This window comes from Clarias gariepinus, chromosome 8 (genome assembly GCF_024256425.1).
Source record: "Clarias gariepinus isolate MV-2021 ecotype Netherlands chromosome 8, CGAR_prim_01v2, whole genome shotgun sequence".
NCBI lineage: Eukaryota > Metazoa > Chordata > Actinopteri > Siluriformes > Clariidae > Clarias > Clarias gariepinus.
The window spans coordinates 15,894,493-15,919,929 of NC_071107.1; the positions used below are offsets into that span (position 1 = coordinate 15,894,493).

Genomic DNA, 25,437 nt, shown 5'->3' on the forward strand with positions numbered 1-25,437 from the left:
CCCTGGAATTTAAAAATCAATTAGATTTTTGATATCTGTGTAGTCATGTTAAATGGTCCAGAACATGAACTTGGTCCATACATGTGATTTTTTTCGAGTTGTAATTCAGCCATTTCCTCACCTGACAGCCCTGATGACTGCCTTCAGAGGAGCAGAGAGGTCCTCCACAGTGACATCACAGTGACAGCCTTTCTCATCAAAACATTCCTCTCCTCCCAAACTGTCAGCTAAGCATGAGGGTTGGAAAAGGAAGAAGGTACAATTTAGCAAAAAAAATCAGTACAAGTGAAAATTCAACTATAATTCAACTCAACTGCACAAAGTAAACTAAACATTCAGTGTTATGAAATATATATTTTTTTTTTGCATGTATACAGTTTCTCTATAAAAAATCTGAGATTTTTTGCATGTATGTTTTGGCATTTTCTAACACACTCTTAGTCAAAGTTTTTGTTTTCTGGTCTGTTAAATTCTTTGCAGTGTTAGGCCAAATCAAACCAAATGAAACCCAGATCTTGTGACAAGTGTTTGCACATTAGGCTGGAGTGGATTATCATAGAGGCTTCTCAGTCAGGACACACTGGATGCCGAACAGCTGTGAATCTGTGAAAAAAAATTAGCATGCATGTGGAGTGAATGTAAGTTTTTGCTGATACAGCCTGACTCATGCCACTGGGGTTATTACTCCTCATCCTGTGTTCCTGATCTCAGAAAAAGAGCCTGACTTCCTGGTTCATACAAATGTCCTCAGCTCTGCTGGATCCTTGCTGAACATTACAGCATTTCTTCCACAACATAACACATTAACATGTTTTGAAACAGGGCTTCACATACAAATCCTGCTCTACGCTGAATACACAGCTGCCAAAGCATTTGAGAAACCTGAACAAATGCAAATGTGGTTTGATTGTGGATTTGGAAAGTACTAAAAGGAGAGAAAGATTTTTAAAGTCAAACCACAATATTTCCTGTCATTTAAGCTTATATAGTTGCCTTGCAGATTCCCATTTTGCCATAAGATTAACTGGCCTGTCAATACTGAAACACATTGTGGATTTTTCCATCACAAGCTGAGCAGAACTGCTTTTAGCAGTATGCACAGTCCAAACTGGCACTGTCTCTTCACTGTCTATCTCTCTTAATTCTCGTCATTTGTGCTGAGGGCCACTCCAGGGACTGTTGATGTGAAACAGAACAATAGGTAACTGTTTAAGCAGCCTCATACCTGTCATGAAGCTACAGTGTTAAGAGCACACTCTCTCACACCAAAAAGCAAAAGAGATAAACTTGAACACAACAGGACAAGATACATAGCAGTTGACCTCATTCAGCTTTTAAGACCCATGGCTAAGTGCCGTGAACAAACAGGTCAGGAAACAGAACATTACATAAAGCCTGGAAAAGTCTTTGAACCTCTGACTTAGAGGCATTCGATCGTTATATCATTATATCATCTTCCACTGGGAATTGGTCCACAACTTCACTATTTAATTTATCTTCACTATTTATTTCGTGCATATATAAAGCTGGGTGAAAAATGAAATGCAGATCCAGTTCCTCAGTTGTGAGGTCATCGTGCTGACATGGTTTGAAGCCCCCTCTTTTTTTTTGAGAGAGAGAAGAATTATTGCAATTCAAGTTAACAGCTATTCTGATTGAAACCTTTATTCTATGATGAAACATTTGATGAGATTGTTCTCTTCTATGACAACAATGCCCACATTCAAAGAACATAAGGGATAAAAGAGTATAACAATAATACAACTTATACAGTATGCATGCTACACAACAGTTTTTTTTCTTATAAAAATTGCATAGAAAGTTCCCATTTTAGGGTACTTATTGAGAATAAACCTGGGACAGTTACGTGTCATGTTGCACTACAAATGTTTTGCGGCAGACTTTCTTCATTCAGGATAGGTATGTATAGACAACCAGTGGAAACATGGAAAGGGGTGGTCTTGCAGAAACTGTTAACATGTTCTTATACATGTTTGGGTGTGTGGGTGTGCGCTCGTGGCCTGTGATCCACCCCATCATCCAGGGGGTTGGATAGATGTTTTTATAATGCATGCCATAATTTTAACCTTTGCTAATGGTAAGCAATATAAACTTATTCATAGAACCAATACATTTACACTTTAGCTAGACATACAGACCTTTTTCTCTCACATACCTTCGGGCATAGTGCGTGATTGGCTCTTGAGCCTGAGCGAGGGTCGGAAACGTGTTCGGTCATTGAAACTCCAGCTCTTTTGTACTTTGGCTGGGCTGCTCCCCTCTGTGGCTACCTCAGTCACAGGAGAGCGTCTGTCATTCAGTGATGTCTGCCTGCTCTTAATGCTCTGACCACGAGGGCTTGCCATGCGCACCCGTTCCTTAAAGCTCAGTTTCTGACTACATGAGGGAAGAAGGGCAGTTGAGAGAGGGAAAGCAAGAAAGGAGGAATGTTGAAAGAATAATGATAAAAAGAAGAAAAAAGAAAGCGAAAGATCTGTTAAATATAACTCAATTTCATGTAAAAAATGACTGATGAAAATGATATTTTAGCTCACTGATATAGAATGGCTTGCATATGTATTTACCCAAATTGAACTTTTCCACATTTTTTATTAGTGTTAAAACCCTTATGCAGTAATGAAGAGCATTTTATTAGGGAATTTTAACATATACAAATAATTTCACAATATGTTTAACATAGTTTTCCATTTTGATACAAACATGTTTTACACAATAGCAGACTCTTTACATACTTGTTGGTTTCTTAAGTATTCACCCCCATGAAATTAAGTCAACTTTTTTTTTTACTAAGTCTCTGATAGCTGTTTGGATGAAGGTCATTGTCGAACAATAATTTCTTGCCACAGATTCTTATTTGGACTGAAGTCTGTGCTTTTGACTAGGCTATCTAAATATAGAAGGGTGAGTCAAAAATTATCCGCACTACTATTTTATTTAATCTTCTGCTGGCCACACTGATATATCATGTAACATATTTATGTTCAAGGCGACTGTCTTCCCAGTCACTGCTGTGCAGGTGTGAACATGTTGCAGTTTAATCGTAACCGCAGTGCGAGCAAAAATAGATGCCCCACTTGTGATTTGCATGGGAGAAGATCAGCGTGCAGTAAATTGTATTTATTTATTTTGTGGTCTGAGGCCTGGTGCCGAAACAGCTTACAAAAGAGCATAAGCAGAATGCTTGAATATCTGCAAACAAAATACGGACCGATCCTTTAAGGAAGTGAAAGTTTTTTAAAGAGTATCATTACTTGTGATGAGACACGGAATCATCATTGCGAGCCTGCGAGTAAAGGTAGAAGTATGGATTGGAAACATCCTCAATCGTTGACCAAGAAGTAGTTCAAAGTCAACCATCAGCTGGAAAACTGATGCTTACAGATTTCTGGGATTTTCAAAAGCCAGCATTGGAATATTATCAGTAAAAAGGTTCTAAACTTCGGAATTAAAGCAGAGGATTGCTATCAGAGGGCGTTATGATTTTGCATGACAATGCATCTCCGCATACTTCTGACCAAACTATCGCCACTCTCAAGATTTAGTTTTCAGGTGTTAAATCATGATCCCTATAGTCCTGATCTTGGTGCATAGGACTTTTCCCTGTTTGGTCGCCTGAAAGAACCCTAAAACCCTAAACCATGCCTGAAAGAAGCATGAAGAAATTAATCTTCTCTTAAGTCTATTTTGTGTAAATGAATGAAATAACCAATAACCTGATCAACTTCAATTAAAACTTATAATACAACATATGGAAAACTTTGAAGAAGGTGAATATGTATGCAAGGCATTATATTTCAACTTCTTACATTTTAAGGCAATAATTGTTTAACTATGATCATTCAAACAAATTCAAGGCAAATTCAAAATCATCTGACTTAAATTTACTTCCCTGTATGAAAATCAGGCTCTTTATGCTTAGCCTAAATAACATAAATAGACTGACATGCAATGCATTGAGCATTCCAAACCAGGCAAAGTTTTTCAGGCCAATAACTCATGATCATGGGAGCTGGAGACATTATAAACCAAAATAAAAAATGAGATCAGTAAAAAGGTAAAATAATAAATTAAGGTAAATGCCTCCCTTTTCGAAGGACCCCTAAACAGATGCAGATGCTGCATGAACGGGACCAAGATGTGTGAGACGATAGTAAAGGGGTGGCTTAAGCCCGGCTCAAACACAAGTTAGTATTTGTTGTCAGAGACAACAGAACTTTGTGAAGTAGTAAGCTTAACTTGAAAGCATGCACATGCAACATGCAGATGAGGGCATTATTGCAATCACAATTTGCCTCACTTTATGTATGATCATTTAAAACTGGATACAAAAGATTGAAAAGTTACCCTATAACATCTAAAACCCCACTTGTCTGCCTTCATTAAGTGGCATACTAATACTATGATAATCATTAGTTTCGCTTGAGATATAACTTAGAAACGGATTAAATCATGCATGATACAGTCAGTCATTCACAGTAGCAAAATAAGAGTTGATCTTGTATGGTGGGTGTTTTTGTGTCTGAAACTCTGGGAATCTGGGGTTGTCTAATGTGATATTTTCACGGCAAAAGAGCAGACCCTCTTTTTTGCCCCTCAGTGGGTTCACATTGGGAAGATAAAAGGTACATTTGGAGTAAGTGACCATCCATGCACCTGCAGTTAGTCAGCATTCTCATTGTTTTCATGTGGCCAAAGCAGAGGGGGATGCTGGGTACCTATAATTCCTTGTGGTATACTTCCTGAAGAGCTTCTGTCTATTACTATGAACCTTACTAGGGAGTGTGAGAGACAGATGGGTATGGATTAGTTAGAATGTGAAGAGAAAGAGGTTTTTTTTTCAGTGGTAACAAACAATTGTGTGGTTTGGAGAAAAAAAAGACAAACACTTAGTTGTTCAGTAAAAGCCAAACATTAATCTCTGCTTTTCAGTAAAGGCACAATGAGTGGCAGACATGCATGGATAAAGTAATCACCCCCAAACACACATTAAACACACACTTTAAAGCCCACCCATAAGTTAAAAACATATAAAAGCCAGTTTTTGACAATTTGTTAGTCAATTTAAGGAGCACTGTACCATACAGGGCTACTGCTTGTCACTCTGGCCAGTAAAACACATCGGTTTGCAAAAATCTCAAGTTATTTTATTAAAGTGGTTCACAGCTTAGCTGTATTTACAACCTAGCTTTTTGCTTTGTGTGTTTAAACGTGAGAGAGTCTTTGCAGAAACGTATAACAGCATATTTGCCACCCACCAAGGAGACTATAAATTACTTAACTTAAGCTTTAAGGGCCTAGCTGTGCTGCTGTTTTTGCTTTGAATAGGAATCACACACCCAAAATCCAATTAAACTGCTAATTAAAAGCAATGTGGATTAAATGTAGGAAAATGCTTGGGGTTTACTAACAAAACCACCAGCAATGAGCCTAGCTGAAATTACCAGGAAATTAATAGAGCAAGAAGAAAGTGTACAGTATATACACCTTAAATTTAGCTGGTGATGAAAATATTTTTCTTAAATATTCTCTTCCATTATAATGTCACTCGTAACTGTGCATGTTCAATCACTATGCTAAAATCCTTTGAGTCTGTGACACTACGATTTCTCACAAACTTCCTAGTTTTGTCAGTGCAAAGACAGAACAAAGATACACAGGCGGTTCGATGAGACACACTGGCCTGTTGCCATCCTTCGCCATGCCTACCTTAAGCAGCAACTCTCTCACCCTCTCTGTCTTTCTCCCTCTTTTTAATAATTCCTGGAGTATGCGTTCTCTGGAGTGATATTTAATCGCTTACATAAATAATCACTGAATGGAAAAAGTGCATCATGGTGCTGTCTGCCATCAGACAAGTGGTACCATGTTTAACTACTGCCAAGATAGAACCGATTATTGTGCACGCATACACTTTATCTCTGTCTGCCTCTCTCTCACAAACATATGCACACAAACCTAAATATATAAAAACACATGCAAACATCTTTGAGCATATTATATAAATCTACGATCACTTGACCATGCTAGGTGAATTCTCTGCAAATGTAAACTCTGCTCTTTCTTAATGCAAGCAGCTGAAAATAAAATTTAAATGCAAGCCCTTTATTTCCTCATTGTTGGTCTCGCTATAAAGAACATTAGTCATTATTTCATACTACATTCAGATAATGTAGTTAACGTGAAATAAAGTAAATCTATTGTACTGTACATCTTAAAAAAATCAGAGAAATATCTTTTCCATTGGTCAAAAAGGCACAGGCGACATACAGTATAAGAATAACAAACCTGGTGCTGGATTCGCCCTGGTCTTTCCTTCAGGTGTTAGTTAGCAACAAAGAAGAGAAAATGGGCAGGAGATTAATTTTTTACATGAAAAACAGGAACAAAAGGAGTCTAAAATAAAAGACAAATGGCACTGAAATATACTGAAGCTTTCATACAGTAAATGAATCATCAATATATTTCTCTGTGTTAACACAATACGGTATACAGTAAGTTGAGAAACACATACACATACAATATGCGCATGCACTAAGAATCAGAGCATAAACAAACCACACTGTAAAAAAAAAAAAAAATGAAAAAAAAAAATGAAAAACTGAGAACAGAAGATGGCATAAACATGCACCAAGCAGACATGCAAGCAATCGGCAACGCACAATTAAAATGTCTAGGAAAGCCCTTGCAATGATAATTTAGCTTTAAAATGAACAGGAACTCAGTGAGTAATTACTGGAAAAGTATAAGGATGCTTCCCTCTGCCTCATCATACATTTGAGTATGTGTGTGCATATGTTTTTCTAAATATTTCCAGGCTTCTACTGTCTGGCCTATAGAAGTAGGGTAGCAAATTGTCTCTCGCATTGCATCTTCAGGAGAAAGCTTGTGAGCGTCTATGGTTCTTAGATTCACTTTGAATGCAGCCATTTTCATATTAAGGTGACTACACGCCTTTTGCAAGCTAGAATTCAAGAGTGAATACAAGGAGAGGGATCACAAAGAAAAAGAAATTATGGTTGGAGACACAGACTTGTTTGCAATGATAAAGAGGGAAGAACGAAGGCCACAGGAGCACAGACACCAAAGAGAACACCCAGCTGCCAGGATTGTACCTACTTTGTAGGGCTGCAGGTATGCAATGCCTTCAAATGAGGCTTCCAGGTAGCAATGGAAACCGAGTTCTCATCAGCCGCATAACTACGCCAAACACACTACGTGCAGAGTATACAAAAAGGAAAACAGGAAGGAAAAATGGAATCGAAAAAGAAATGTCACAAGGCCAGGAGAGAGCGGGGGTTGGAAAAAAGGAAAATAAATAAATAAACAAATAAATAAACAAATAAATAAACAAACAAAAAAGAAAAAAGGCAGATTAGTAAAAACCAGTTCAGGTCAGAGTTTTCTCATCAGTTGACTGCATGGATACATGCCTTTGAGGAGGGAGAACACTTTTATAGTATCGCCACGTGCCACTCAGGTATGTTCTGGAGCGATCTGTGGAGTAGAGTCTCCACGCAGCCTGGTGCAGGACACACATACACAAGGACAAACACATGGACATGGGTGCAGAGAGACATCAGCATGGTGAGGGCAAAGCCAGGAAAAACAGGCATCCTTATAGAATGTGAACAAAGACATTTGTTCAGTGAGCGGTTTTCTTGACTTTTTACTGAACTGTCCTGGATTAATTAGTGTAAGTCTCACTAAATGCATGTTTTGAATCTGGTATTCTATATCAGTTGCTTTTTATTGCACAATGTAGATGCATCAAAAAGAGACACTGAAAAATGTCTTATTGCATAATTGGACTCACACCACATTAAAACAGGGCGAAAGCACAAGAGGGTGGAAGAAAAATGCCACATCTAATAAAATTGAATGTAAACAGTTTGGCAGCAAATACTTTTGGACATTAACTCGTATTGGCAAAAAATTTAGCTCTAACACACAGGCTTGTCTATTTAAAAATGCTTAATTTAAAATCTTCTGTATATAACCTTATTTTAGCAGCTTTAAACTTCCATGTTTTGAGCAAAGCAGATAAAAAGCCAACTGGGTTGTTCTTTCTGTTATGTGATCGTGCAAAGATGGAGCAAAGATGGTTCCTGTGAAACACAGCATTAGCCGTGAATGGTTTAAATGTGTTCAAAGGGTTTTGGAGAATGTTGACGCCAAGAAAAGAAAATTTACACTCTGTTACTGCAATTGCAGTCATACCAACAGTAATAAAACACAGTTATGAGTCGCTTATCGTCCACAATACATTCTGTGAAATAGGTTGTTATTTTTTTTGTACATCGTTATATACTTTACGAAGCCATTTGGGAGATTGAAGTGTAAGCACTGTGTTGAAGCAAAGAAATAACGCTACTGTACAAAATATAAAATATGGACGAGCGATTTGTGTACAAGAGACATGAGATGCATGTGCTGTGTTTGAGAGCTGATTCACGTGATGTGTGTGTGAGGCTTTTGTATTTTCTTTGTCTGGTTATGTCCATATGCCATACAGTATTACTGTCATAGTATAAACCATAGGGGACGACAGACGGACACATTGTTGATCGGTGGTACTACTGTATGATGAGAATCAGTCATCATGTACTGAAGTGAAACTAAAACTGGTAGAGGAGGAGGCTGATGATGCTTATAAAGTTTGCACTTCTCCTTATCTTAATAAAGTCTTTGTAGTTAAAAAAGATGTAAAAATTTTTTTTTATTAATACAACTAACATATTATTGCCCGAAACTGCATACTTTAATAATAACAAGCACAACTGCAGGCTCATTTTACATTGTGACAAACCTATGGGAGATAATGTTATACAAAGCTTTTTGCAAAAGCACACAAAATTCACACTTAAATAACCAAAAAAACTTCTGACCAAATATTTTGGAATTAATGGTTTTTAACAACGTGTGATTTATAATCAAACAAAAAATTTTCTATCAGTTTGCAATATACTTGCTTTAATAAAAAATATATATTGTTTTTCTCACACCTGCAAAAATGGAGTAATTAATTTGCTGTCAAACTGTTCATATGTAAAACACAAACAAAGCATCTACAGAATCTAAGCACAAGAGCAATTCAGAAAACCAATTTGAATTCTACACATATAGTTTCGAATTTTATAATTTAATGCATTAATGAAAATGAATGAAATATGAAAAATATCAACTATTATGGAGAAAAACTTAGTTCAAATAAATAATTTTGAGATGAAAAAGGTGAAGACTGCACTGTAGCAATTAAAAGACAGCCACTGTTTGATTTAAAGAGCAGACTAGCTGATGTTAAGGAATCAAAGTGTGATGAAGGCAGTATAAATCAGAAAGCTTTTTACAGCGCTTATGCAATGTGAAAAGATGCTGAGAGGCACAATGGCATTAAGGGAATGATGTGATGATTCGAATTCTACACATTATAATTCTTGCATAATACACTTCAATTTAAGCAGATGAACAAGAAAGTTGGGGAAAGCTGAAAGTAAAGGGCATCACACAGTAATTTAAAGACAAAAGACAAACAGACCAAAAGAAGTGTGACATTATTTCTGAAATCACAAGTTATCCTAAAAACAACCTTAGTGTTACTGTAACATTATTTCACTCCTAGGCACTGAGTGCCCATAATAAAAAGAAGGTTAAAGAAGAAGAAAAGGTATACAATGAGAGAAAGTAAGTATGCATACACTTTTTTCTTTGTTAATTAAAGCACACTCATTGCAAATATCCACTTCAAATTTACACACATATTGCCTTTTGACTGAAGAGAATTAGCATAACCAAAGATTTCTTAAGTATTAAAATGCAAGACTTAGATCCTCCAGCTGCTGTCACTATTTTACTGGTATATAACTGATAATCAATGTTATTCAGTACACCTAGTGTAGCGCTGCTGTTAGTGTGGTGGCAGCTCGCTGAATGTCCACACAGGAAAGGAAAAAACAACAGATCAAAAACGAGTTGCGATTATATTTGGAGAAATATTTTTAAACTGCTTCTTTCCATGAAAGAGAAGGCTTGTGTTACACTGGCACTTGCTAAACATGTTTCCTTACATAAAGGAACATTAAAGTCTAATATTGCACTGCTGTCACACTTGTCTGATTAAATAACTGGATGAATGAGTGGGTGTACAGATGTTCCTGTCTGCAAGTACCAGCATAAGAAATCGTGAAATGGCTTTTAAGCACACAGCTGTTAGGCTTACTAAAATAAACAGTAAATTTGGATGTTTATTTTATTTTACCAAACGTAGCAGCTTGGTCAACTGACTTTGACAGTTATGCCATGAATATGACCGTGTCAAAGCTCAATCCAAAATATTATCATTAACATGCTAAATTTACTACGGTATGTACAGTAGAGATATAGTCCTATAGATACTGTACAGCACATCAGTATGGTCATTGTCAAAGGTGACCGACCATATCATGTGACTCTGTACAAATATACAGTGCATTCGGAAAGTATTCACAGCGCATCACTTTTTACACATTTTGTTATTTTTTCCTTAGAATTCTATACACAACATCCCATAATGACAACATGAAAAAGGTTTACTTGAGATTTTTGCAAATGTATTAAAAATAAAAAAATAAATAAAAAAGCAAATGTACGTAAGTATTCACAGCCTTTGCCAAAAAGGTCAAAATTGAGCTCAGGTGCATCCTGTTTCCCCTGATCATCCTTGAGATGTTTCTGCAGCTTAATTGGAGTCCACCTGTGGTACATTCAGTTGATTGGACATGATTTGGAAAGGCACACACCTGTCTAAGGTCCCACAATTGACCGTTCATGTCAGAGCACAAACCAAGCATGAAGCTCAATGAATTGTCTGTAGACCTCTGAGACAGGATTGTCTCGAGCCACAAATCTGGGGAAGGTTACAGAAAAATTTCTGCTGCTTTGCAGGTCCCAATGAGCACAGCGGCCTCCATCATCCGCAAGTGGAAGAAGTTCAAAACCACCAGGACTTTTCCTAGAGCTCCGGCCATCTAAACTGAATGATCGGGGAGAAGGGCCTTAGTCAGGGAGGTGACCAAGAACCCGATGGTCACTCTGTCAGAGCTCCAGAGGTCCTCTGTGGAGAGAGGAGACCCTTCCAGTAGGACAACCATCTCTGCAATCAGGCCTATATGGTAGAGTGGCCAGACAGAAGCCACTCAACCCAGGGGCAACCTAGGGGCAACCCAGGTCACAGCGCCCCTGGACAGATAGGGCCTTGCTCAAGGGCTCAACAGTGGCAACTTGGCGGTGCTGGGGCTTGAACCCCCAACCTTCCGATCAGTAACCCAGTCCTAATTGTCTGAGCCATCACTGAGCCAAATACTTTATTCAACAATTCTCTTGATATTTTTGTACATGATATATATAATTTGCCAAAAAAGTATCTTAAAAATTTCAGAACTGTTTTGGAACAACCCAGGCAAAACATAAATAGAACTTACTGGCAAGAAGTTAGGTCTTCAGCAATAATTCAGTTTAGAGAAGGGTTGTTCATATGATCTCAGTGCATTAGCCAAAATCCTGAAACTGAGACAAAGATGGACATTTCAACAAGAGAACTACCCCAAACTTAAAGCCAAGAAGTCTTTGTATGACCAACCCAATGTTATGGAAACTGAATATGCAAGTTAATTGCTGGTATCCTTTTTACCTTCAGGAATTAAAGATGATTTGCTCAGAAGAATGCGCAACAAATCAAACCACTAAGACGCAAAACCTCAGTGCTTACAGTATATGTCTAAGCTGAAATTAGAAACAACAGAGTCACACCCGAGCTGGTACTGTATCAACCCAAACCTCCAGCCTGACTTACTTTTTGTCCCTGTTAATGACTTGGATCTGTTTTTTTGCCCTTGATTTAAAAATGGACCTGTACTTTCATCCATCTCTGACTCATGCGTGACATCTGAATAATTTCTCGTAATTAATTAAGTTTCTAAAATATATTTCTATGTTCATGAATACATACTTTGTTGTTCACATTTACAAGTACAAACTGAAATTATATTATGTGTGTAAACATGAAGTGGATATAGTGCACAGTATGTGTATTACATAACGAAATCAAAAAGCATCTCAAAATACTTATTTCCTCTGATGTTAGAGACACTTAATAATACTTTAACGAAACACAGGTCTAAAGCAAGAGAAAAGACCTAGATAATCAGTAATTAGACTGGCCAGCCTATTTGCTCTTTTTGGAAGAAAGTGTAACAAAAAAGGTTACTCAAGTTTTGTATCTTTGTTTCTTGGAGACCTTATGTGCGTGTGCAACACACAACTTTAATTTTTACTTTTCTAAAGAGGGATGGCTCAGTCCATTAGAAAGAAGTATTATTCTTCAGGAAACCCTCACACAGAATTCCTTCCGTGGAAACACATAATAAATAGTCGCTAGTGTTTCCTTTGGACAGAGACGGTAACAGTCTAAAGTGAAATAAATGTCTGTGTTATTGTTCATTTTCTCCTGCCTTAGACAAAAAGTACTAAGAATTGTAGACATGACATATGGTAAATCCCATACAGTCATGTGAAAAAATTAGGACACCCTTTGAAAGCATGTGGTTTTTTGTAACATTTTTAATAAATGGTTATTTCATCTCCGTTTCAACAATACAGAGAGATTAAAGTAATCCAACTAAACAAAGAAAACTGAAGAAAAGTCTTTTCAAGATCTTCTGTAAATGTCATTCTACAAAAATGCCTATTCTAACTGAGGAAAAAGATAGGACACCCTCACATGTATTCCCTCTTAAATTGGCTCAGATCTCACACAGGTATATCACACCAGGTGCACATAATTAGTAGATCGTTACTCTGCATGTTGAATGAGGCTTGCCCTATTTAAACCTCAGACATTTAGTTTGGTGTGCTCCTGACTGTTGAAGTGAGAGTGAGCACCATGGTGAGAACAAAAGAGCTGTCAGAGGACTTCAGAAAAAAGATTGTAGCAGCCTATGAGTCTGGGAAGGGATTTAAAAAGATCTCAAAAGATTTTGAAATCAGCCATTCCACTGTCCGGAAGATAGTCTACAAGTGGAGGGCTTTCAAAACAACTGCCAACATGCCCAGGACTGGTCGCCCCAGCAAGTTCACCCCAAGAGCAGACCTCAAGATGCTAAAAGAGGTCTCCAAAAACCCTAAAGTGGCATCTCGAGAACTACAGCAGGCTCTGACTACTGTTGATGTAGAAGTACATGCCTCTACAATCAGAAAGAGACTGTACAAGTTTAACTTGCATGGGAGGTGTGCAAGGAGGAAACCTTTGCTTTCCAAGAGAAACATCGAGGCCAGACTGACATTTGCCAGAGATAAAGTTGACAAAGACCAGGACTTCTGGAATAATGTTCTTTGGACAGATGAGTCCAAAATTGAATTATTTGGACACAACAGCAGAGGACATGTTTGGCGTAAACCAAACACAGCATTCCAAGAAAAGAACCTCATACCAACTGTGAAGCATGGAGGTGGAAGTGTCATGGTTTGGGGCTGCTTTGCTGCAGCAGGACCTGGTCAGCTCACCATCATAGAATCCACGATGAATTCTACTGTGTATCAGAAGGTGCTTAAAGAACATGTGAGACCATCAGTTAGAAAATTAAAGCTGAAGCGGAACTGGACCATGCAACATGACAATGACCCAAAACATACTAGTAAATCAACCAAAGATTGGCTGAAAAAGAAGAAATGGAGAGTCCTGGAATGGCCAAGTCAAAGTCCAGATTTGAATCCCATTGAGATGCTGTGGGGTGACTTGAAAAGGGCTGTACGCGCAAGAAACCCCTCAAACATCTCACAGCTGAAAAAGTTCTGCATTGAGGAGTGGGGTAAAATTTCCTCAGACCGATGTCGAAGACTGGTAGATGGCTACAAGAACCGTCTCACTGCAGTTATTTCAGCCAAAGGAGGTAACACTCGCTATTAGGGGCAAGGGTGTCCTATCTTTTTCCTCAGTTAGAATAGGCATTTTTGTAGAATGACATTTACAGAAGATCTTGAAAAGACTTTTCTTCAGTTTTCTTTGTTTAGTTGGATTACTTTAATCTATCTGTATTGTTGAAACGGAGATGAAATAACCATTTATTAAAAATGTTACAAAAAACCACATGCTTTCAAAGGGTGTCCTAATTTTTTCACATGACTGTATATCTTCACCATGTACAACTTCTCTGTCATCTCTCCAACCCACAATATAAATCATTGTGAGGTTAGAGGTCAGGGGAAAAGGGTCATTATTTACTGCTGATGGAGAGTCTGAATATGTAATTATGTTTTTATACATAAGAGAGCAAGAGCCAGCATGTAATACTGAAGCACTAAATGACAAAGACCCAATCAAGTGTTACATGTTATATACTTTATATGCAAATATAATACACCTTATACAGCCATGAGTATGAGGACAACTAACTATCACACCCAAATGTTTTTCTTTCACAAACTTTTCCACAAACTTGAAAGGACATAATTCTTTAGAATGCATTTTGCATTATAGTTTACTGGTACTAAGTGGGGCCAAACAAATTCCAGCATGGCAATGCCCCTCTTAGGCTTATAAAGGCATACGCTACCAGTCGAAAGATTGGACACTTTTTCCAATTTCATGGACTTTCCTGATTTTTTAAAAATATACAATAATCTCCTTTGAACAGATACTAAAATGTGTTTGCTACTTTTGCTCTGTAAAGCCTTCATAACGGCTCTAATCTGAGGTGCTATTTGTTAACTGGTGATTTTTAAAGGTTGGTGTCTCTAAATGAACTTCTCCTCTGTAGCAGAGGTGAGTTTTGGTCTTGCTTTCCAGAGACTGTCTTCATGTGAGCCAGTTTCATCATGCTGCCTAAAGGGTTTCGCAAATGCACTTGACAATACTGTTTTTGCAAGAACTGTTACAGAACAGCTGACCTCCACGTCTTAAAATAACAACTGACTGTTGTCGTTGTTGTTACTTACGTACCTAATGCCATGCAGTGTGTGTTATTTCACATATGAACCCCTTAGGGGATTAACTGAAACGCTGACTGTGTGCCAGGCCTTCTCTCCCAACATCACCATCTGAGCTCACTAATGTTTTTGTGGCTGAATGTACAAATTCATGCAGCCACACTCCAAACTCTACTGCAAAGCTTTCCTAGAAAAGTGGAAGTTGTTAAAACAGAAAACTAAGTCTAGCATGGGATGTTCAAAAACACATCCTGTATGGGTGTTATTCGCCAGGTGTCTACATACTTTGGCCATACAGTGTATATTTAATTAAAAGATACTTTGTTTTCTCAGTCCCAGTCCTGAGTATCACCTTTTTATACAGTTTGGTTCAATCTAGTTCAATATAGTCCTGTTAATTACAGGATCTGATTAGTTGAATCAGGGGAGCTGGGAACAGGAAAAAAAACCAAAATACCAAAGTACTCCAGGACCAGAAATAAGAAACACTAGTACAGTAAATACTAGACACATACTGTATGTTAACATACTTAAATTACAAATGACAAGGAATACAAGAAAGTAAAATGTCACTGCAAAGTGTCTTCAATCATTTCTTGATCAGTGAGGCAGATATGTGTTCAGTGCAGTGGGTTTACCTGTATAAGACTGGCAGCTGGGTTTCTCCTCTTTTCAAAGTGTTTCTGTCTGTGCTGCTCCTGAACCTTCAGAGCAAAGCCCGAACCTAGAATCCCCTACACACAGACACATCTGATTTATAATTAGATAAACGATGGCAAAGAGTTCGTTCTTCAATAAATTCCTCAAATATTCACCCACTCTAACTGTCATTTATTATTAGTCATCCAGTGTGTGATCTGAAAATCTACAGCAGAGCAAATGGTTTCAGTCGGCGTCAGAAAAGACAACTGTCATTGGGCTTTTCGACCTTAGAACTTAAACACACTCTGCAAGAAAGCCACCGCAGCAAAGATAGGGTTTCAGAAAAAAAAGCTTATTGGAGGTGATCTTGGATAGAATATGACACATAACTGACATTAATCTTCTCTTTTGAGAGCTGAGAGAAATACTGCACTCCTGAAATAACACTAGCCACATAGAGCTGGCAGACAGGGGTGTGCAGGAATGATGTGCATATGGATCTGAACACTGAGATCTAAGGCACCTTGGATTAATATCACAGCGTGACCTACCGCACACCCAGATGTCTTAGCAAGGGCCAAAATAGATAAGTACAAAAACAGGGAGTAGAGCTGCTTCATAAAAAAATGTCTCAGTTTTTAAATTTTATTCATAGCTAGAAGAGTCAGGAAATAAGGGGGAAAAAAAACCTTTAGCCCTATTACACGACTGCATGTGGGAATCATAAAGTCTTCTGTTCACTACTTTACACTGCATGTACTGTAGAGGGGCCTCAACTGAACCTGATATCATTGTCACATTGTATCATATATTTTAGTGATTTTGGGATATATACTTTCTCTCTCACACACACACATGCACGCACGCACGCACACTGATCAGACGTAACATTAAAACCACCTGGGTTTTGGGTTCTCCCTGTGTCATCGGTGTGGCTAGGAGCCTTGTGGTTTGACTGTGGTGTCTGGGCTGGTGGCATTAGGGTCTTTGCCTTCTGGGCCCTGATCGTGGTGGTCTGTGGTGCACTGGATGTTCTGATACCTTACTGTCATGGCCAACATTTTTTTAGCAATTTGCGCTGCATTATGGTTTCCGTGGGATCAGCATGACTGGGCTAGACTAGACTTCGGTGCCCGCGGGCATGGGTGAGCTATGGGTGCCCATGATCCTGTCATCAGTTTATTTTTATATAATTTATAATCAGTACTAATGCTTTGTGGTGGTAATGTTAAGGCCATGCAAATATAGTTATGAATTCTTATTCTAATTTGATTTTCTTGGGCTTGAACCATTTAGATGATTTTTACACAACAAAAAAAAAATTTTTAAATATGACTGTGTGTGAGTGTGTGTGTAAGATGGCATTTTCTTACCGCAGGTAGGGCAAAGAATGAGATCCCCAGCAAAGCAAAACCCGCCGACAGGAGCCGACCTGGCCAGGTCTGTGGCGTCTTATCCCCGTAGCCAATGGTAGTAAGAGTGATCTGAGTATACAGACATGAGACATGAGTGGTCAAGGGTGAGCGGTTGGGCATGTCCCGGTTCTTGCAGACAAGAGTTAAATTACTCTAGTGTATACAAGCACGAAACAAACAGCAATGGCCAGACAGCACCTTTAAACAGTCTAAGGAGAGAAGGAAGAGCTCTGCTTTTGCCTACACAACGGAAAGCTGGGTGCGACGGGGAGCACAAGCTCCCACAGTGTTTGTACTGATCATATTCCTATGAGAGGCCACCGCACAGAGCAGTAAAAGCCACATGTTGGATTCAAAGCTCCACTTACAGTACAACAACTCTTGTCCAATCTGCCATATTAAAAGGCCATGAATATCTAAAGGCAACCAGAGGAGTACTCTAGAGTTACAGCCACACTGCCATTTGTGTTACCCATTTCTCCTTGAGAATAATAAATCGGTAGCTTATGTTTAAAAAAAAAACATTAGTCTAACAGCTCTTTCTCCATTCGGTACCAGTAAGTGAGAGATTCGGATTCTTGCAGGCAGGGGATACTTAAACAAAGCGCAGGCCAAAGCAAATTCAATACATCCAGTAAAAGTGAGTGAGCTGTCAAATGCTGAGTGTGCTGAAGACATCAAATGATGGCTAGGAGTAGACACACAAAGACACACACACACACGAGAATGAGTGCTGTTCTTCTGCTTTTGTCCTCTGCCTTGTAGTTAGCCAGACAGATCCACGCACAGAACCGAGAATTCAGTCCAAATGTCACGGTGTAAGGCTGGCACTGCTATGAGGCATTAACCTCAAAAGAGTAATGAACAGAAAACCACCACAAACTGATTTTATGTTCTTGACACCCAAACAGCTGATGATTTTTCCTGCTCTGATTGAATTCACTGACTTGTTCATTCCTCCAACAAGAAACTGTGACAGTTGCCATGGTGTGTTTCTTTAACGTAACCCTGTAACATGTGAAACATGACAGAACACTACTGCATAATGCTGCTGTGAAGCTAATCATGGCTCTTTATTAATTCTAAAACAGCATACTCTAAGGACAAATTTGACGTAGTGGAACAAGGAATTAATGATGTTGGGAAAAAAAGAAAAAGGTGTACAATATTTTTGTGTATAAATAAGTAAGTTATTTTCACAAAGACTTACCGTCCCCCACCAAAGTGCATCAGCATAGGTGGTAAACTGCTTGTTTAAATCTTTCTCCACCAAGTAGACCAGAAACGAGGAGAAGATCAGTACCAGAAACCCAATGTACCAGGCAGTTACCAGCTCCTGTAAAAGAAAAGCACTGAGACTTAGAGCATGCCAAAAAATCTGGCTAAGCAAATACCGTGCAAACGGGACAGAAAAATCAGAAGGACAGAAGTAAGAAAAGATAGAGGAGTAAAGCAGCTGTTTCATAGACCACAGGGAATCAGTAGGGAGCTACAGCCCGTAATCTATCCACTAAATGGCGGGTGGCTGAGGGCTGAGGAAGTCTGTGGTTTGGCCAAGACTCATGCCAGGAGCTACGGCCCAGACAGAACTGCCGAGAGAGAGGCTGAAAGCAGGGTCGAGCATATACTGTACTCTCACACACACACACACACACACACACACACACACACACACACACACACACACACACAAATCCACACACACATATACACACACATATACACACACATATACACACAGTACACACACACACATGACCTGGCAGCCCTGCTCATACTCATTATCAATCTTTAAACCTCATCTTGCATTTCTACTGTTTTGTGCTATTCTATGTTACTCCAGTTGGTCATTTGCTGTATCTGGAATGCAATTTGTTTCGCAATTTGAATTATTATATACTATAAGACTACAGGGTGCATGCTGTAATCTTTTTAATTTCATACACAAACACTCTGAAAAGAAGCTTCCATCTGAGTAAGGTCTAACTGTAGGTAAACAAGGTCAAGTTATAAGGTGACACTTTGAGTAAAGCCTTATATCCTTGTCTACCTTGCTGTGAGCGTAGACTACAGATCCCAGCAGTTTCCAGGTTCCCCCTCGCCGGTCCATGCGCACCATCCGCAGGATCTGTAAGAAGCGAAGGCTGCGCAGTGCGGACGCGGCGAAAATGTTTCCCTGGCTGCCGGCCGACACAACAGCAATAGACGCAATGAGCACGATGATGTCTGCAGAGCGAAGAAAGAAAAACTCAGGTTTGTAATTACTGTAAACACATGGCACTATAACAGATAGATTTGAAGTGAAAAACTCTTTCAATTATTAACCTAAATCACATTCTTAATGTGGATCAGTCAGCCGCAGTGTGTGTTTGCCTCACTGTTTCCAGAAGGTACTGTATAACGTTTTGCGCTCCAGGTCTAATGCGTGAGAAACCCCTTGTGTTCTCTGAATTTCATTAAAGGTGCACTTAAAACAGGTAGTTCCTATCTGTCATTTCTCTCACACACGTCAGAAGTCGGGAGAAATGTCACCAGAGGCCAGCATATTCACCTCCTTTCATAAAAGCAAATCCCATCTTCTAACTCCTTTATCCAACCCACCACTATACCTCCTGACCTGGGAAAATTACATGACATATCTTGCGTTTTTCGAAACCTTTCCTACACTAAAAAAAAGGGGAAGGAATCGATTGCAAGTGAATCCACCCATAAGCAACATAAGTACTTGTGGTTATGCGTATCTGCCTAAAAAGAGAATGAATGCTGTGTACCTTTCCATAGTCATGTGATCACTTGGTTTCTCAAAATGATTTACTCAGATCTTCTGGTCCCAAGCTACGATACGCATGACGTTCCCATGCTGCTACATTGGCTATGTCAAAAGTCACAAAAGTTAAAAATCTTAAAGTTTAAAATTAGAATTAAGCATATAAAACTGACTTGCCTCACAGTTTATGTCCACCATCTCATTAATTCAATAGGCTCTGCATTAAATGCGATCATAGCCTTCTGGTGTGAGGGGATGTGCGGTTCAGGTCTACTGCGTGTGATTGACAATGCATTTGATTTAACTTGGGCATTTTAGTTATGTTTTGTTTTATATACAGTTTACATAAAGTTTTTTGTGTTGAAATAAGTCACATTTAGCGAAGTAAGATCTGGCAAAAAAAAACATATAAACTAATAAATTAATTCAGTGCACTTCAATAAAACCAATATTAAGACATGTTGTCATCCATTTTGCAAAAACTGCACATAAATCAATTTATAGTTAAAAAGTGATTTGTTTTTATGAAAACTTATCTGTATTGATGATCTCTTCCTACAAAGAAGTCCAGACATGATCCTGGGCCTGACTTGAGGTTTTTACACACACATTAGTCAGGTGCTGAGGAAACTATAATGAAGCTCTGACCTTATTTAATTAACAGGGATTCAAACAGAACACCACCCGCCACTCTACACTGCAGTCCTGCAAATGCAGTGTCCTGTGTATAACACCAGACCCTCAAATGACACTTTTTATACTGAGCAATCAAAGAAAGTAGAATGTATTGTACTGTATGTGTATGCATGCGTGTGTATGCATGTGTGTGTGTGTGTGTGTGTGTGTGTGTGTATACCCAAAGATCTATAAATACAAAGATTCATAGGATCGAAACTAAAAGCTCAGAGCAAGTGTACAGAACTCCTTTTTAACCTTTGTATGTGTGTGAAACTCAGAAACTGATTCATTTACTAGGAGCGGCGATCACTCCATTCACTCTAGTTTTCTAGAAACATCTATCAACATCAATGCCCACACATTGATAGATCTGTACATGTATACAAGTATAGTACAGTACAGTACAGTATATACAGATGTAACAGACGCACAGTGCGTCACAGCCAACCGAGTCTCACCTATGACACAGAAGGGCTTCCTGGCGAAGCGCAGTCTCCCTTGCCATCCTCTGTAACGACAGCAGCATCCAGCAGACCAGATTCGAATGATGTACTCCAGACCAAACACAACGATCATTACAAACTCCTGCAAGGTACAAAACAAAAGCATATTATGCGTATCTCACATAAAGCTTCCAGAGAAACTTGACATTTTAGGTACATGTCCTTCATTAGATGTGCAGGCAAAGTTGTAAGGCTGAGAGGACGGGTGGGGAACTGATGGAACATTTGGAAAGAATTGATATCATACTGTATCTGTATCTGTCAAAAAATGAATGAATTATTCCTTAAGGTTACAAAGTTTAAAAGGTGTATATGAGCTTTTTCTCCCAACATTACCTTTTACTCTGCTACTGTAACAGCAACAACTAGTAATGCAAAGAAAGATGAATATTTTCGTCTCTCATCTCACCACTGGACAGAAGAACGAATTCCTTTGTAAACTGATTGTGTCTCTTGAAGTAAAGCCAGTGGTGGTGTATGAGGAGTCACGAAACTCTTTACTTAGAGCCTAGTCTTCTTAGTGTCTGTCTTCATAAATTTACATGTGCAACATCTTGAATGATATTTATGCAAGACCGAGAGATTCTGGTTGTGCGAAAAATTTATTCAGTGTCTGGTGAGCAAGTCTATAGATGCTTTTATCCACTCTGTATGAGTTAAGTAGAACCTCCTAAAAGAAGATCATCCTGTTGGAAATTTAAGTGTAATTTTATGCCATGGTTTTATTATTGCAATGAAAAATGTACACAAAGTAAATTTTCTTTTTCCTAGCATCTGTTATATCTATAGTGTTTACATGGGCATTGACATCATCTATGACCCTTCTAAAAAATAATACCACATTTCGTATTTTTCGGGAGGAAGACTTCATTCTCTCTGCGAATGTTTTTAAAGTTTAGATAAAGATTTTATACAATGATTTAGATGGAAAGAACTGTACGTCGAGTTCGATTGAGGTTGTGTACTATGTTTGGCAAAGTGATGGTTTTTGAATGATGACAATTTTATGGAACAAAATGATAAACAATGCTCCATTGTGTCGAGCATGGTACATTATAATGTATAGGGAGTCAAAGGGAGAAGCAAAATGCCTGAGTGTGCATTTTTGCGATGGATTTTGGGCGCCCCGCAGGAGCCCATAATAGTACCTGGTTCGTGTAATTAGCCTGGAGCTCGTTTCTCAATGTCGGGTGCCGACCATGTTAATTGCACCACTTGATAAATGTAACAGGATTCACTGGTACTCTCAGCAGATTAAAACATCTGTCAGTACAGCATATTACAACAAAGCTTACAGTGCAGCAGCAGAACAGCGGCTTATCTCTCCAGTTTAGTGCTCACGTTGCACTCAACTTGCACCTCACATACTGTACATGTATTACGACACATTACGTTAAAACTTGACCTGTGTTCTGGCTGTAGTAATTAACTTTAAGACATGACAAATACTTTGTGTTTCTGGCTGAGCTGTGACCCACGAATGCACTGCTATCTTCACTTTTTCATTTAAAGTCAATCTTCGTCCTTTCAGGGGACCAAACCGGAGAAGTTGGATGAAGCAAGATCAGGTCCATAGGGAGGATGCTTTAACACCTCAACACAAACTTTTGGAGTGTCGACAGTGTGGGCAGAAGTGTGCAGATGTCTATCGTCATGCAAGATTCAATTCCATACGCTGTGGTTTACTGTCAGGCTCGTAGTGAAGAATCCATGTCAGTATGATTCGCTTCAAAAGATTTTACCTTCATCGCTCCAAATTTTGTTTGCTGATATCTAAATGCTTTTGTTTGTGCTCATCCGTGAGTTGTTTTGACATCAGGTACACCCTCAGAGCACAAAAATGAATCACTGCACGCTGCTCTTCTTTCATGCAAATCACAAGTGGGGCATCCATTTCTGCTCACACAGCAGTTACAACAGTACAGTACAGTAGTGACCGTGGAGACAGTAGCCTTGAATGGAAAGCACTGATAAGACAGAAGTGTTTTAATATAACCAGAGTGCAGATCATTTTTCAAGTTAAGTCAAGTGGAATTTATTTATAGCATTTAAAAAAAAAGTGCTGTACAAAAAATAAAAATAAAATAAAAAAATAAATAAAACAACCAGGACTACATAAAAGCAGCTAAAATGAAATTTAACTATGTACAAAGTAAATAAAATCAGTTAATAAAAACTGTAAGGTATTTAAATTCATCTGATCTTATCCTACTCTATATATTGCTTTATCTTGTATTCAGAATTGCGGGGACCTGGAGCCTATCCCAGGAGGCTTGGGGCACGAGGCTGTGTACACCTTGGACAGGGTGCCAATCCATACACACACATTTACGCTCTCGTTCACACACTACGGGCAATTTTGGAAATGCCAATTAGCCTAATCTACATGTCTTTGGACTGTGGAAGGAAACCCACCAAACACGGGGAGAACATGCAAACTCCATGCACACAGAGCCGGGAATAGAGCCTGGCTGGGAATCAAACCCGGACCCGGGAGGTGCAAGGCGACTGTGCTAACCACTACACCACCGTGCCGTTCTAGTCATTAAACTATATAATATAATTAAAATAAGTTATTAATGAAACTAACTAAAAAGTACAATAAAAAAATCAAATGTCAAATGTCTCAGCCACGTATAAAAGCCAGTGAAAGGTAAGCTTTCAGTCTGGATTTAAAAGATCCTAATGTAGGCGCCGCTTTAATATTAAATGCAAAAGCAAACGCACGTTCACCTCGGAGCTTTAATCTAGACCTTGGGGCAGAGAGGAGTAACTGGATCTGAGATTTCATGATATTGTATACAGTTGTAAAAGCTCAGAAATGTACAGATATATATATATATATATATATATATATACTGTATATATATATATACTGTATATACAGTATATATAAAAAGCATTACCGTGGTCAAGTCGAGATAATATAAACGCATGAATTACTCTCTCAAAATTGTGAATGATAAAAACAACTTAATCTCAGCCTAAATCCTCAGTTTTTTTTTACTCACCCTTGTATTAATGCATAGCTAATTTTAGTGAAGCATCTTTCCACATGCGTACTGTATGTCTTACGCATGCTTCCACCAAATCCGACTTACTGTTCTGACTCTTTTTGCAGTTCAGATTTCGCATTATTCAGCACTTCTGGGAAACACAAACTTGGGTAGAGATTCACTCAGCATTCTCTTAACAGACTAATTTCCCAAGATGCCATCTAATACAGAGAGCACTGTTTCTACATCAGTGGGAGTGAAGTCACCTCTGACCAATGCCCAGTGGGACACATGGGCTCATCCAGAACCCCAACTGAGAGCACATGGTCATCTCTGGCCTGTCCCTCATTATCCTAGCTGATCGTATTTACCAATACAACAATGCTGGAAATCTAGCGTAATAAAACAAAATGAAATATGTATTATATAGCAAGATAATAGATTTATCCACAAGAGCTGAAGGAGGTCCTGGAACATGAGATAAAAAAATACCATTTGTCGGATATAAAAAACAAATAAAAAAACAAAACCTAACTATGCTGTTTTTTGTTTGTGTGTGATAATGTGGCACGTGTCCCGAGTCGAGAAATGTGTTATGGTCTGACCAGTATGAGTAGGCAGTGGTTAGACAGGTCCATATGATCCGGGATGGTGGAGAACACAGACAGGACCAGACAGCCAAACACCAGGATGAAGCTGCAAGGAAACAAGACACAAAAACAAAACATTTTAATTTGAAAGTAAGTACCCCTTCAGGTGTGCCTTCAATTCTCTGAGCCATTGATTGGCAAGAAAACATTAGAATGATAAGGTCAATGACAATCGTCCTAAGCTTCCTGCTCCAGTAAGAGAGGAAGTGGAGTAATATGAGCCCTGGCTTTCTTTTTCTTTTTTTCTTTTTTAGATTGTTATCAGACCAAGAGCCAATGTCTGGACAGCTCAGGTAAGAGCACAGGTAACACTGATCTTCATGTCTGTACACTGCTGTACACACACACACACACACACACACACACCAGGTTCCAACAACTAGGCTGTTAGAGAGATGGAAAGACTTTCCACCATGTGAGTGAGTGTAAAAGTAGCAAGCTTGGTAATATACGGACTCATTCTTAACACGATGAATGTGTTTTGCATCACTGTACAAACACTCTTCAAGTCCTTTGGCGCTGCTGAGGAGTGTAAATATACAGTATATCAACTAACTATTTGAACAGAGGTGGTATATGGAAATGGTATAAATTATAAATCATATGAAGAAAAACAACATTTGGTCAACCACTTTTCTCTTTACAGCCTCTTGTACAATTATACAATTGTCAGGAGATGATAAATAAGTAACTTAGTCCTAATCCGGGGCAATGGGCAGGGAACAAGCCCATTTAGGCCCCGAGTAATTGGTTGTGGTTAGGTGGCCACAATTCATGAATCTGTTTACAATTTGATTTAAACCCTAC

The 25,437-nt window shown here is 38.7% G+C and overlaps 1 protein-coding gene across 6 annotated transcripts in view; it reads right to left on the reverse strand.

Moving 5' to 3' along the window:
- Nucleotides 1-25,437, reverse strand: part of kcnq5a (potassium voltage-gated channel, KQT-like subfamily, member 5a) — a 132,829-nt gene that overhangs the window by 11,681 nt on the left and 95,711 nt on the right. For 4 of the 6 annotated variants that reach the window (XM_053502794.1, XM_053502793.1, XM_053502791.1 and 1 more), the window contains exons 2-11: nucleotides 24,586-24,676; nucleotides 20,940-21,066; nucleotides 19,087-19,262; nucleotides 18,247-18,372; nucleotides 16,995-17,105; nucleotides 15,618-15,713; nucleotides 7,138-7,232; nucleotides 6,307-6,333; nucleotides 2,177-2,397; nucleotides 122-227 (exon numbers count right to left, since the gene is read on the reverse strand). In XM_053502794.1, the coding sequence (XP_053358769.1) occupies nucleotides 122-227; nucleotides 2,177-2,397; nucleotides 6,307-6,333; nucleotides 7,138-7,232; nucleotides 15,618-15,713; nucleotides 16,995-17,105; nucleotides 18,247-18,372; nucleotides 19,087-19,262; nucleotides 20,940-21,066; nucleotides 24,586-24,676 (1,176 nt within the window). Of the gene's footprint in view, nucleotides 1-121; nucleotides 228-2,176; nucleotides 2,398-6,306; nucleotides 6,334-7,137; nucleotides 7,233-7,451; nucleotides 7,541-15,617; nucleotides 15,714-16,994; nucleotides 17,106-18,246; nucleotides 18,373-19,086; nucleotides 19,263-20,939; nucleotides 21,067-24,585; nucleotides 24,677-25,437 lie in introns of all 6 variants that reach the window. The other 2 variants (XM_053502792.1, XM_053502796.1) reach the window with 1 other exon arrangement.